Below are 12,430 nucleotides of genomic sequence, written 5' to 3'. Positions count from 1 at the left end.
CAGGGTTCACTATTCACAACTGTCTATCAAATTAAAATCATGAGTAAAGTGTTGGGAGACAAATACTTGAACCAGAAAGAAAACCTAACACCCTGCGTTATCTTACTTAACACAGAACCATTCAATACTAACACAGTCAGAAGTCTTGGGCAGGAGTAGATTGTATAATGGTTATGCAAAGACACTCTCATGCCTAAGGTTCCAGGTTCAATCCCCTGCACCACTATACGCCAGAGCTGAGCAGTGCTCTGGTCAAAAAAAAAAAAAAAAAAAAAAGTGTCATAGTGAAGATTATATTGCCTATCTTAAAATAATTTGGATAGGGGCTGGGAAGACAGCATAGTAGTTATACAAACTGACTTCCATGTCTGAGGTTCCAAGGTCCCAAAATCAATCTCCAGCATCACCCTAAGTTAGAGCTGAGCATTGCTCTGGTCAGTCTCTTCCCCCATCCATAACCATATCTCTCATTTAAATAAATAAATAAATGGGTCTGCCCTAGAAGTACAAACTTTCATCATTTTAATCTGTAAAAATAATAAGCAAACTACCTTCCATTAAAAAGTATTCATTACAGGGCTGGGGAGACAGCATAATGGTTATGCAAAAAGACATTCCTGCCAGAGGCTCAGAAGTCCCAGGTTCAATCCCCAGGACCACTGTAAGCCAGAGCTGTGCAGTGCTCTGGTCTTTCTCTCTGTGTTTTCCTCTCATTAAGCAAAAAGAAAAATAAACAGGGGGTCAGGCGGTGGCGCAGCGGGTTAAGCGCACATGGCGCAATGCGCAGGGACCGGCGTAAGGATCCCGGTTCGAGCCCCCGGCTCCCTACCTGCAGGGGAGTCGCTTCACAGGCAGTGAAGCAGGTCTGCAGGTGTCTATCTTTCTCTCCCCTCTCTGTCTGTCTTCCCCTCCTCTCTCCATTTCTCTCTGTCCTATCCAACAACAAAGCAACGTCAACAATGGCAATAATAACCACAACGAGGCTGTAACAACTAGGGCAACAAAAAGGGGGAAAAATAGCCTCCAGGAGCGGCGGATTCATGGTGCAGGCACCGAGCCCAGCAATAACCCTGGAGGAAAAAAAAAAGAAAAATAAACAATTTTTTTTAAAAAAAGTATTCATTACACAACTTTAAAACTAAAAGCAAGAAGAGAAAGACCTGCAGTAGAATGCAAACTATCCAAAGGTCTTTTCCCTTTTCTCATTTACAGAGACCCTGGGCTTCAGGCAAATAGGTGAGCTGCCAGAATCAATTCTCACTTCAGCAAAACCTCTGCCAATGAAAACTGAAACACCTGTATGAATGAGCTAAATCATTCCCTTCTCAACAATGAAAGGAAATTAAAAGCATTACTGAATGTCACTCACTTGGCTCATCTGAAAGGAAATAACGTAGATAACACAGCTAATTTTAAATTAGCAAGCCAATGTAATATAAATGGTGCTCTCACACAATAATGATTATTTTCACTATGACTCATGCAGTTTCCCTGAACTGGGCACTAGAATAGCTTAGGAACAGCACCACCTAACGACAGCCTTAGAAAGCAAAGTAGTTCTCTAAGGACAAGCTCCTCTCATTGCTGAACTAAAGCATCTTTCTGATATCTCACATACATTTGTATATAACACCCTGCACCATCATAAAAGCAGTGGCAAAAATTTCTCCCCAAAGCAATAAACTATACTGTTGTTTTAGTAAGCTTCAGCCAGTTTACTAAACACACAGTTCAGGACAAATAGGTCCTTCATCTGTTTAGTCCAGAAAAGTTTGCCAAACACTAAAATACCAGGGTCGCTTGCACTAAGACTTAGGTTGACGCACACTTCTGTCTACACAGAAAGACGCCTGGACACTTCAGTAGTTCACAACTCCACTGCCTCCACGGTGTCACCACAGTGAGGAAATAGGTGACCAGACAGAAAGAGTATGTGGTTTCTTTCTCTGTGTTGTTTTCCCACATCTAAGCCAAACAGGTCTTATCCACTAGCTGACTCCTCCTGCGTGAAAATGGGAATGCTCTCCTACAACAAGTGACCAGAGGGCCCCATCAACCCTGGTCTCTGGGTGCTCCGGGCAATACCTCCACATGTACACTGACTGTCCTTTGATCCTCAAAATGAGTGCTCAGGGCTGAGGGAAGGAAACATCACTCCTGCCCAGTTATACAGAAGACAACAGAGAAGCAGTGTTTATCTTTACCACCATACGGTGTTACCTCAGCCACAAAGCTGAGCACCAACATGTTCCCTGCATTCTCTTCTGCTCCACACCTCCTGAGACTCTGAGGAAAGCATGGAAGCAATGCACCAAGCTTTGTGGATGATGTAAACAATAACAAAGCCCAGCCCTAGACAAGAAGTTTATGGGAAAGAAAAGAGAAATATATTGATAATTATATTTATAATAAAAAATCAAACATGGCCCTTATTAGAAAAGAGGCTCAGTTGTTCAGGAAGATAGCTGAACATGTGGGAGCACAGGGCTTGCATGCTGAGGACCCAGAGGTCACAGGTTCAATCCCCAGCACCACCACAGGCCAGTCCTGAGCTCTGGTCTTTCTTATGAAAATAGATAAATCTGGGAGTCGGGCGGTAGTGCAGCAGGTTAAGCGCACGTGGTGCAAAGCGCAAGGACCAGCATAAGGATCCCGGTTCGAGCCTCCGGCTCCCCACCTGCAGGGAAGCAGGTCTACAGGTGTCTATCTTTCTCTCCCCATCCCTGTCTTTCCCTCCTCTCTCCATTTCTCTCTGTCCTAGCTAACGACGACATCAATAACAACAATAACTACAATAACAACAAAAAACAACAAGGGCAACAAGAAGGAAAATAAATATTTAAAAAATTTTAAAAGAATAGTGTGCTTTTTTAAAAAAAAAAAAAAAAGATAAATCTTTAAAAGAAAATCAGCTCAGACAAAGTTCAAGGGTTATAGGGGCATAAATGAGGGACATTTACATTAGGATAGTTGTACAGGATATCAATTTCAATGTAATTCACTGGAACCAGGGCCCCTTCTACTTCATTTTAACCTCTTCAATATCACACACAAAGAAGGAAAAAGAGAAAAGAACTTATAAGCAAAAGGATTTGCACACGAGGTTCCAGGTTTGATCTCCTAAATACAAAGGTGCCAGGGCTGAGCAGTGCTCTGATGTATGTCTCTTCCTCATAACAAAAATAAGGGAGGGGGAGATAGCATAATGGTGCAGCACCCAAAGTATGTCTGTCCCTAGGTAATTGAAGGAAGAGCTAAGGCCCAGCACTAGGAACCACTGCAATCAAGGAGTTTTCCTCCAAAAAGCAATCAGTCCTCAGATCAACTCTGCCTTGAAAGAGAGTTGGCAGAGAACAGCAGGAAAGTGGGAGTTTTGCAGGGCCAGAGGGAAAGGACAGACCTTGGGAGTTGTGCCTTCAGTGCAACCTTGGAGGGAAAAGTTAACTATCGGGTTAATTGTTTCCAATGGTCCTCCCAGTCAAGAGCAACAAGAATGGGAAAAGAAAATTCAAAAAGAAATCCCAAGAAAGGACAAGGTTTAAAGAAAGAAACATACTTCCTACAAGAAAAGATAAAAAAAAAAAAAAAAAAAAAAGCTAACTAGAGTATATGTATTTTAGTGTCTTTCAGGAAAACTGTGTGGATAGCATATACCACAATAAACTACTTTTAAGCTAATCCCAAAATGGCACTACTGACCATACTGTTACAGCCCAGTAGGGACAGGGTGGGGACATATCAGTCTACACCACACCACATCCTGCCTTCTTCAGTCATCAGAAGAAACCCAGGCAAGCTGGTCACTGTTTATCCCTTTGATACTTGTCCCCACAAAGTCCTGCATTTTCCCTCACTGACTCGAGCTCATCCCCATTCTAGAACCCCACATCCACCCCTGCCTGTGCTGGCCTCATGCAGATCAGGGCTTCAGGTCAACTTCCAAGGAGACCCTGAACAACCATTTTGCCACCAGGGCTACTTCTGGGGCTTAGTGCCTGCTCTATGAATCCACTGCTCCCAGAAGCCACCCCCCACCCCCACCCCCACCCCCACCCCCCGCTTTTTTCCTTGTGTGTCTTTATTTGACTGAAAGAAATTGAGAAGGAAGGTGGAGATAGAGAGGGAAAGCAAAGAAAAACCTGCAATACTTGCTTTATTCTCATGAAGTTTTCCCCTGCAGGTGGGGAGCAGGGGCTTGAACCCAGGTCCTTATGCACTGTAATGTGTGCACTTCAACAGCTGTGCCCACCCACCCACATTGTTCTTACAGGGTCACTGCTTCTTAGTCCTCTGGAGCATCTCTGTGAATGAACGTTCTACTTCTCTGTCTACTGTGGTTGCACCCCCCTCCCTCTCCAAGACAATAAACTAATATAAAATCCAGCAAGAAAAGACTTTGCAGATGTCTCCCCAGTGATCAGCAGAATGGCTAGCAAACATTGGAGCAATCTGAGCTTTCTGAGACAAGAGTGTCCCAGAAGTGAAAGAAGTTATGAGGGGGTGGGGGTAGATAGCATAATGGTTATGCAAAAAGACTCTCATGCCTGAGGCTCCAAAGTCACAGATTCAATCTCCTGCACCACCATAAGCCAGAGCTGAATAATGCTCTGGTAATGAGAAGGAGGAGGAGGGGAGGGGAAGGGGAGAAAGAGAAGAAGAGGAAGAGGAAGAAGAGGAGGAAGAGGAGGAGGAAAAGGAAGAAGAGGAGGAAAAGGAAGAGGAAAAGGAGGAGTAAAAGAAAGAAGAGGAAGAGGAAGAGGAGGAGGAAGAGGAGGAAGAAGAAGGAGAAGGGGAAGAAGAAAAGCCAGGAAAGGCATCACTCACCGCTGTGAATGCCAGCAGCTCCTCTTCAGTTAGCTTGTGCACTGGATTGTTCTTCTGGAAATTTGTGCTTTGAATTAAAAAGAAAAAAGTAAGTTAATTCTAAAATACATGTTGTAAGTCATGAAACAATCTGTCAAGTGGTAAACTATATTTATATACCTAAAAGCCTATCTGTCAGTATTATTACATTATACACAAATGATAGGTTAAGTTTGCCAAAGGTGAAGTATCGAGAGTGAAAGGCCAGGACACAGCTCACCCAGTAAGTGCAAGCCATGACATATGCTCAGACCCTGGCACCACCTAACAGTACCACAGACGCCACAGTGCCGTGGTGTCTCACACCTCACTCACTCAAAAATGTCACACACATACATGCACATCCAACTCAGGACTTCATACTTGGAGTCCAGCATGTGGCTGCACCTGTATGGGAGAAGACTCATGAGCAGCAGGTGGTCCTGTGGTCTCCCCTTCTCTATCCCTCTCACCCTCTAGCTAGAGGAAAGAAAAGAAAATGACAGGAATCGGGCGGTAGTGCAGCGGGTTAAGCGCACATGGCACAAAGCACAAGGACTGACAGAGTCGCTTCACAGGTGCTGAAGCAGGTCTGCAGGTGTCTATCTTTCTCTCCCCTCTCTGTCTTCCCCTCCTCTCTCCATTTCTCTCTGTCCTATCCAACAACGACATCAATAACAACAATAAAAACTCCAATAACTATTGTATTTACTGTTGAATGTAAAACATTAATTCCCCAATAAAGAAATTAAAAAAAAAACTACAACAATAAAAATAAGGCCAACAAAAAGGAAAGAAATACTTAAAAAAAAAAAATCTTTAAAAAAAGAAAAGAAAAAAGAGGGCGGGGTAGATAGCATAATGGTTATGCAGAGACTTTCATGCCTGAGGCTCCAAAGTCCCAGGTTCAATGCCCCAGCACCAACATAAGCCAGAGCTGCTATGGGGAGAAAAAGAAAAGAAGAGGAGGGGAGGGGAGGGGAAGGGAGGGGAGGGGAAGGGAAGGAGGGGAGGGCAGGGAAGGGAAGGGGAAGGGAAGGAAGGGAGGAGAGGGGAGGGGAGGGGAGGGGAGGGGAGGGGAAGGGAAGGAGGGGAGGGGAGGGGAGGGGAGGGGAAGGAAAGGAGGGGAGGGGAGGACAGGGAAGGGAAGGGGAAGGGAAGGAAGGGAGGAGAGGGGAGGGGAGGGGAGGGGAGGGGAAGGAAAGGAGGGGAGGGGAGGGGAGGGGAGGGGAGGGGAGGGGAGGGGAGGGGAGGGGAGGGGAAATGATCACCAGGACAGTGGAGCCATGCAAGCCAAAGCTGCGCCAATAACCCTGGTGGCGGTGGGGGCAAGTGCGACTCTTTAAGAGAGTCTGCTTTAAGTATGACTACATCTGCAGATGAGAGATGCAGTGGTCACAGAAGACGGGCAGTGGCGCACCCACTTAAGCACACACATTCTCACGCATGAGGATCTGGGTTTGAGCCCCCGCACTCTCCACCTGTGGGGGGAAGCTTCACAAGTGGTGAAGCAGCTCTGCACGTGTCTGTCTCTCTCCCTCCCCCACCTACTAAAACTAAAGGTGTTTTTTGTTTGTTTGTTTTTTTATAAAAAGGAGGAAAAATGGCCACTGAGAACAGTGGATTAGCTGTGCAGGTGCTGAGCCCCAGTGATGACCCTGGTGGCAATAACAAATAAGTTTACATTAAAATGCATAAAGAAATGCAGTGGTTCTAGAGTCTGACATTCCTGCAGAGTTAAATACACAAGTCAAAATGATGAGTGTGTGGGCGAAGGAGCCTGGCCGACTCTACTGTGGCCATGGGGTCAGGGAGTGTTGAGGAGTGGAGCAAACTGAAGCTGTGCTCTCCTTGCTGGGGTGCCACGAGCACAGCAGAGTGACCCTCCTCCGGTGGCCCAGTGTGAGCTTAATGAGGCAAACTCAGACAAATCCGCAGTCTGGGAAGTGATGCCGTGGGTAGAGCGCTAGACTTGCAAGCATGAGTTCCCAAGTTCAACTCCCAGTAGAGCATGTGCCAGAGTGATGCACTGATTCTTCTGTATCCAGCCCCCATCCATGTTCATAAATGAGTGAATACATTTTAAAAACATCAAACAAATTCAAATTGAAGGAGGTCTATGAAGTAACTGCCTCCTCATGCAGCTAAGGAAATGGTGCAGTGGCATTTCTGGACTTCCCTGCCTGAAATACTGCACTCAATTCTAGACTCTACGTGTGTGTGTGTGTGTGTGTGTGTGTGTGTGTGTGTGTGTGTGTGTCCTTCTCTCCCCACTCCCCAACCCCTCTAATTTTTTTTAAATAAAAATTGGTACAGAAATTTAAATATATATAGTGAAAGTCAAACAAAAATGAAAAAGATGACAGAGGACCTGGTGGGGGTTGTGTTGTTAAATGGGAAACTGGGAAATGTTATGCATGTACAAACTATTGTATTTACTGTTGAATGTAAAACATTAATTCCCCAATAAAGAAATTAAAAAAAAATGAAAAGGACTTCCAAATCTTTACTTCACTTCTAGAAATACACATGCGCCTGTGGCAGAAGGACAAATGGCAAGACGGGGACAGGTTCTGGGAGCTGAGTCAAGCAAAGCAGGAATGCTTACAGCTTGATTTCAACAGTCGTGTTGTGATTAAATACAAAAACACATTTGCTGGAAACATGCGCTCAAGTACTCAAGGGTGAAAGAGCACTGTATGGGAAAATGATTTTCCAGAATTCTTTGTGATGCCCTGCCCTTGCAGCCTTTATTATTCCCTATTTTAGATGACTGAAAAATGGAAAATGGGGCTGGGAAATAGTTGGACTGGTAGGGCCAGGCAGTGGCACACCCAGCTGAGCACACATTACAATGTACAAGGGCCAGTCCCCACCTGCAAGGTGAAGCAGTGCTGCAGGTGTCTTTCTGTCATGCTGCTTCTCTATCTCACCCTCCCCTCAAGATTTCTGGAAGGGGGGGGTCGGGCGGTAGCGCAGGGGGTTAAGCACACGTGGCACAAAGCGCAAGGACCAGCTTAAGGATCCCAGTTCGAGCCCCCAGCTCCCCACCTGCAGGGGGGTCACTTCACAGGCAGTGAAGCAGGTCTGCAGGTCTTTCTCTCCCCCTCTATCTTCCCCTCCTCTCTCCATTTCTCTCTGTCCTATCCAACAACGATGACATCAACAACAACAATAATAACCACAACAAGGCTACAACAAGGCCAACAAAAGAGGGGAAAATGGCCTCCAGGAGCGGTGGATTCATGGTGCAGGCACTGAGCCCCAGCAGTAACCTTGGAGGCAAAAAAACAAAGATTTATGGAAGGAAAGAAGGAAGAAAAGGAGGAAGGGAGGGAGGAGGAAGAAAAGGAGGGAGGGAATGAAGAAGGAGAAAAAGAAAACCAACACACCAGGTTTTCAAAACAGGGACTTACCATTCTCCCAGGATGACAGCAAGCTCTTCAGCACAGAGGTCAGGCATCTGAAACTGCTCACCATCCGCTAGCTTGATCTCATTAAGAACGGTGTCATCATTGAGCTCAAGATTCTGGTGGGACACCCACGGAAATATTTATACTGGAAATTGGATGAGACTCATGCCACAGACAGTATATAGGTGGCTGCCCGGGAGCAGAACTTACCTCTCTGTTTAAGATTACAGAATGTTCACATATATCTAAAACCAGGGCTTTTCTTGAGAATCATATACTGGGGTATAATTTGCTACATAGAAACAGGAGAAATGGGGGCCAGGAGATGGTGCACCTGGGTAAGCATACATGTCACCATGAACAAGGACCTGGATTTGAGGTCCCCTCCCTGTCTTCAGGAGAGAAGCTTCAAGAGGAGTGAAGCAGTTGTGCTGGTGTCTCTCTGTCTCTCTTCCTCTTTATCTCCCCCTCCCTTCTCAACCTCTCTCTGTCCTATCAAATAAGGAGAAAGAAAAAAAATGCTGGGGGTCGGGCGGTGGCGCAGTGGGTTAAGCGCATGTGGCGCAAAGCGCAGGGACCGGCGTAAGGATCCCGGTTCGAGCCCCCGGCTCCCCACCTGCAGAGGAGTCGCTTCACAGGTGATGAAGCAGGTCTGCAGGTGTCTATCTTTCTCTCCCCCTCTCTCTGTCTTCCCCTCCTCTCTCCATTTCTCTCTGTCCTAGCCAACAACAAAGCAACGTCAACAATGGTAATAATAACCACAACGAAGCTGCAACAACTAGGGCAACAAAAGGGGAAAAATGGCCTCCAGGAGCGGTGGATTCATGGTGCAGGCACTGAGCCCAGCAATAACCCTGGAGGAAAAAAAAAATGCCACAAGGAGCAGTGAATTCATTGTGGAGGCACCTAGCCCCAGCCATAATCCTGGTGGCAAATAAACAAACAAACAGAAGAGATGACACTGAGACCTTAGGAACACACTGTTAGGTCAGTAAGAGTCACCAATGCCTTCAGCAACCCTCAACGACCCTGGGTCCATGCTCCCAGAGGGCTAGAGAATGGGAAAGCTACCATGGGAGGGGGGGGATTATGGGGATTGGGTGGTGGGAATTGTGTGGAGTTGTACCCCTCCTACCTTATGTTTTTGTTCACTAATCCTTTCTTAAATAAAAAATTTTTTAAAAAAAAGAGTCACCAATGACTGCACCTAGTCTCCAAAAGTCCCTCTGCTGACAGAGATGAAGACCAGATCTTTCTACTTTGCCTCTGAGCTCTTCTTCTTCTAGCGTTTGCCCTTCTTCCGTAGCCAGTTAATGGCTTTGAAAGTGACTGGGATTCATGTGGATTCAGTAGGCTAGGAAGGATCGTCAGTTTCCCCAATGAATGGGTACTCACGGGATGCACCACCTCTGAGCTCTGATCAGAAACATTACCTCCCAACTCTGTTTCTCAACAGGATGCAAAGTAGCCAGAACAATCTGAACAAGAGCAGAATGTCTGTTAGGGTACTGAAGTTCAGGATTACAGCAAAGCATAGACATTATGGCCCTGGCACAAAGACAGATGTGGAGACAAATGGAAACAGACCAAGACCAAAACGTGAGGCCCAAACTGAATGGTCAGCTGACTTTGTACAAAGGTGTCCAGGTGATTCAGAGAGGAAAAGGTTTTCAAGAGAAGATGCTGAGGAGCCAGGTAGTACTGCACTTGGTAGAACACACCAGGTTCAAGGCCCCAGTCCCCACTTAGAGGGGAGAAGTTTCACAAGCCATGAAGCAGTGTTGCAGGTGATGTTCTTCCTATCTCTCTCAATCTCTATACTGATCTGCATCCTTTTCAGAAAAAGAAGAAAAAAAAAGGGGGGGCTGAGGGTGTTCCAAAAGCAGTGGAGTAGTTGTACACACACACACACTCATACTCTAAAACATGCCCACACATGTAAACACTAAAAGCAATTTTATGTCAGATAGTCCAAAACTGGGGGGGGGGGGGGGTAATACACACACACACACACACACACACACACACACACACACACACACACACAAATAGAATATTATTTTTTTCCTCCAGGGTCATTGCTGGGGCTCAGTGCCAGCACTACAAATCCACTGCTCCTGGAGGACATTTTTTTCCTTTTCTTCATTTTATTTGATAAGATAGAGAAATTGGAAGGGGAAACGGAAACAGAGAGGAAGAGAGAGACACCAGCAGACATGCTTCATCACTTCTCCAACCCAGGCCCTTGCACATAGTACTATGTGTGCTTAGCCAGATGAGCACTCCCTGACCCTCTAAATAGGTATTTAGAGTTATACTCCATTCATGCAATGGAAGTCTAGCTAGCAATGAAAAGAAACTATTCATGGGGGCCAGGCAGTAGTGCAGCGTTTAAGCACGCATGGCACAATAGTGCAAGGACCAGCTCAAGGATCCCGGTTTGAGCCCCCGGCACCCCCACCTGCAGGGGAGTCACTTCACAAAGCGGTGAAGCAGGTCTGCAGGTGTCTGTCTTTCTCTTCCCCTCTCTGTCTTCCCCTCCTCTCTCCATTTCTCTCTATCCTATCCAACAACAACAGCTATAACAACAATGGCAACAAAAATGAGAAAAATGGCCTCCAGAAGCAGTACATTCGTAGTCCAGGCACAATAACCCTGGAGGCAAAAGAAGAAGAGGAGGAGGAGGAGGAAGAAGAAGAAGAAAGAAAAAGAAAAAAAGAAACTATTCACAATGAAACCACAAAAGTAGATCTTAAAAGCATCACACTGAACAAAAGAAAACAGATACAGAAGGCTACATGGTATGTAAACCTATTTACATAAAATTATAAACCAGATTAAATTATCTGTCATCACAGAAAACACATCAACGACTGCAGCCAGAGGGCAGAAGATTCACGGCATGATGGCACATCCTTGGTGAGCACAACAGATCTCAACTCATGCATTTGTTCAATCTCACTGAGCTGTATGACTAAAATGGGCCCATTTTTCTATGTGTAAGCCATATTTCAAAAGGCTGATTCAAAGAAAAAAAGAATTATTGGGGTCAGAAACGTAGCTCACCAGGTGAAGAACCTGCCTTGCAATGTCTATGGCCCACATTTGAGCCCTGGGACCACATGGGGGCACCACAGAACCAGGGCAAGCTCCATCTCAATGAAAACATCAGCTAGGGAGTCAGGCGGTAGCACAGCGGGTTAAGTGCACGTGGCACTCACAAGCGCAGGGACCAGCATAAGGATCCCAGCTGGAGCCCCAGCTCCCCACCTGCAGGGGAGTCACTTTACATGCAGTGAAGCAGGTCTGGAGGTGTCTATCTTTCTCTCCCCTCTCTGTCTTCCCCTCCTCTCTCCATTTCTCTCTGTCCTACCCAACAATGACATCAATAACAACAACTACACCAACAATTAAAAAAAAACAAGGGCAACAAAAGGGAATATATATATATATATATATATATATATATATATATATATATATATATATATATCTGACAAGCAGTGGCAGACCTGGTCGAGCACACATTACCATGTGCACAGATCTGGATTCAAACCCCCACTCCCCACCTCAGTAGGGACACTAAACAAGGGTGAAGTAGTGTAGCAGGTGTCTCTCTCTCTCTCTCCCTACCCCTCCCTCCCTTCTCAATTTTTTTCTGTCTCTATCAAACAAAAGAAAAGAAAAAAAGAAGATAGAAAGAAAGAAAGAAAGAAAGAAAGAAAGAAAGAAAGAAAGAAAGAAAGGAAGGAAGGAAGGAAGGAAGGAAGGGTGGATGGATGGATGGATGGGAGGAAAAATTGACTGCTAGGAGTGGTAGATTTGTCATGCAGGTACCAAGCCCCACCAAAACACTGATGGCAATACAAAATAAATGAATAAACTTACAAGCCAAGCATAGAAACTGGTGCTCTTATTCACCGGTGATGGAAGAGTTAAAAACCACTTTGGAACTTTATGATCAAGGTAAGACAATTTGCCTGAGGGCCAGGTGGTGGTTCGCCTGGAGAACAAACACATTAAAATACACAGGGATCGGGAGTCAGGCGGTAGCGCAGCAGGTTAAGCGCATGTGGCACAAAACACAAGGACCAGCGTGAGGATCCTGGTTCGAGCCCCTGGCTCCCCACCTGTAGGGGAGTCGCTTTACAGACGGTGAAGCAGGTCTGCCGGTG

At 45.7% G+C, this 12,430-nt stretch overlaps 1 protein-coding gene across 2 annotated transcripts in view; it reads right to left on the bottom strand.

The window, feature by feature from the left end:
• The window catches only part of TTC27 (tetratricopeptide repeat domain 27), a 123,561-nt gene that overhangs the window by 82,144 nt on the left and 28,987 nt on the right, over positions 1–12,430 (bottom strand). For both annotated transcript variants that reach the window (XM_060186843.1, XM_060186844.1), the window contains exons 8-9: positions 8,259–8,371; positions 4,825–4,891 (exon numbers count right to left, since the gene is read on the bottom strand). In XM_060186843.1, the coding sequence (XP_060042826.1) occupies positions 4,825–4,891; positions 8,259–8,371 (180 nt within the window). The remainder of the gene's footprint in view (positions 1–4,824; positions 4,892–8,258; positions 8,372–12,430) is intronic.

This window comes from Erinaceus europaeus, chromosome 3, assembly GCF_950295315.1.
Source record: "Erinaceus europaeus chromosome 3, mEriEur2.1, whole genome shotgun sequence".
NCBI lineage: Eukaryota > Metazoa > Chordata > Mammalia > Eulipotyphla > Erinaceidae > Erinaceus > Erinaceus europaeus.
The sequence above is the reverse complement of the archived record's forward strand: the minus strand, read 5'-3'. Positions and strand labels throughout refer to the sequence as shown.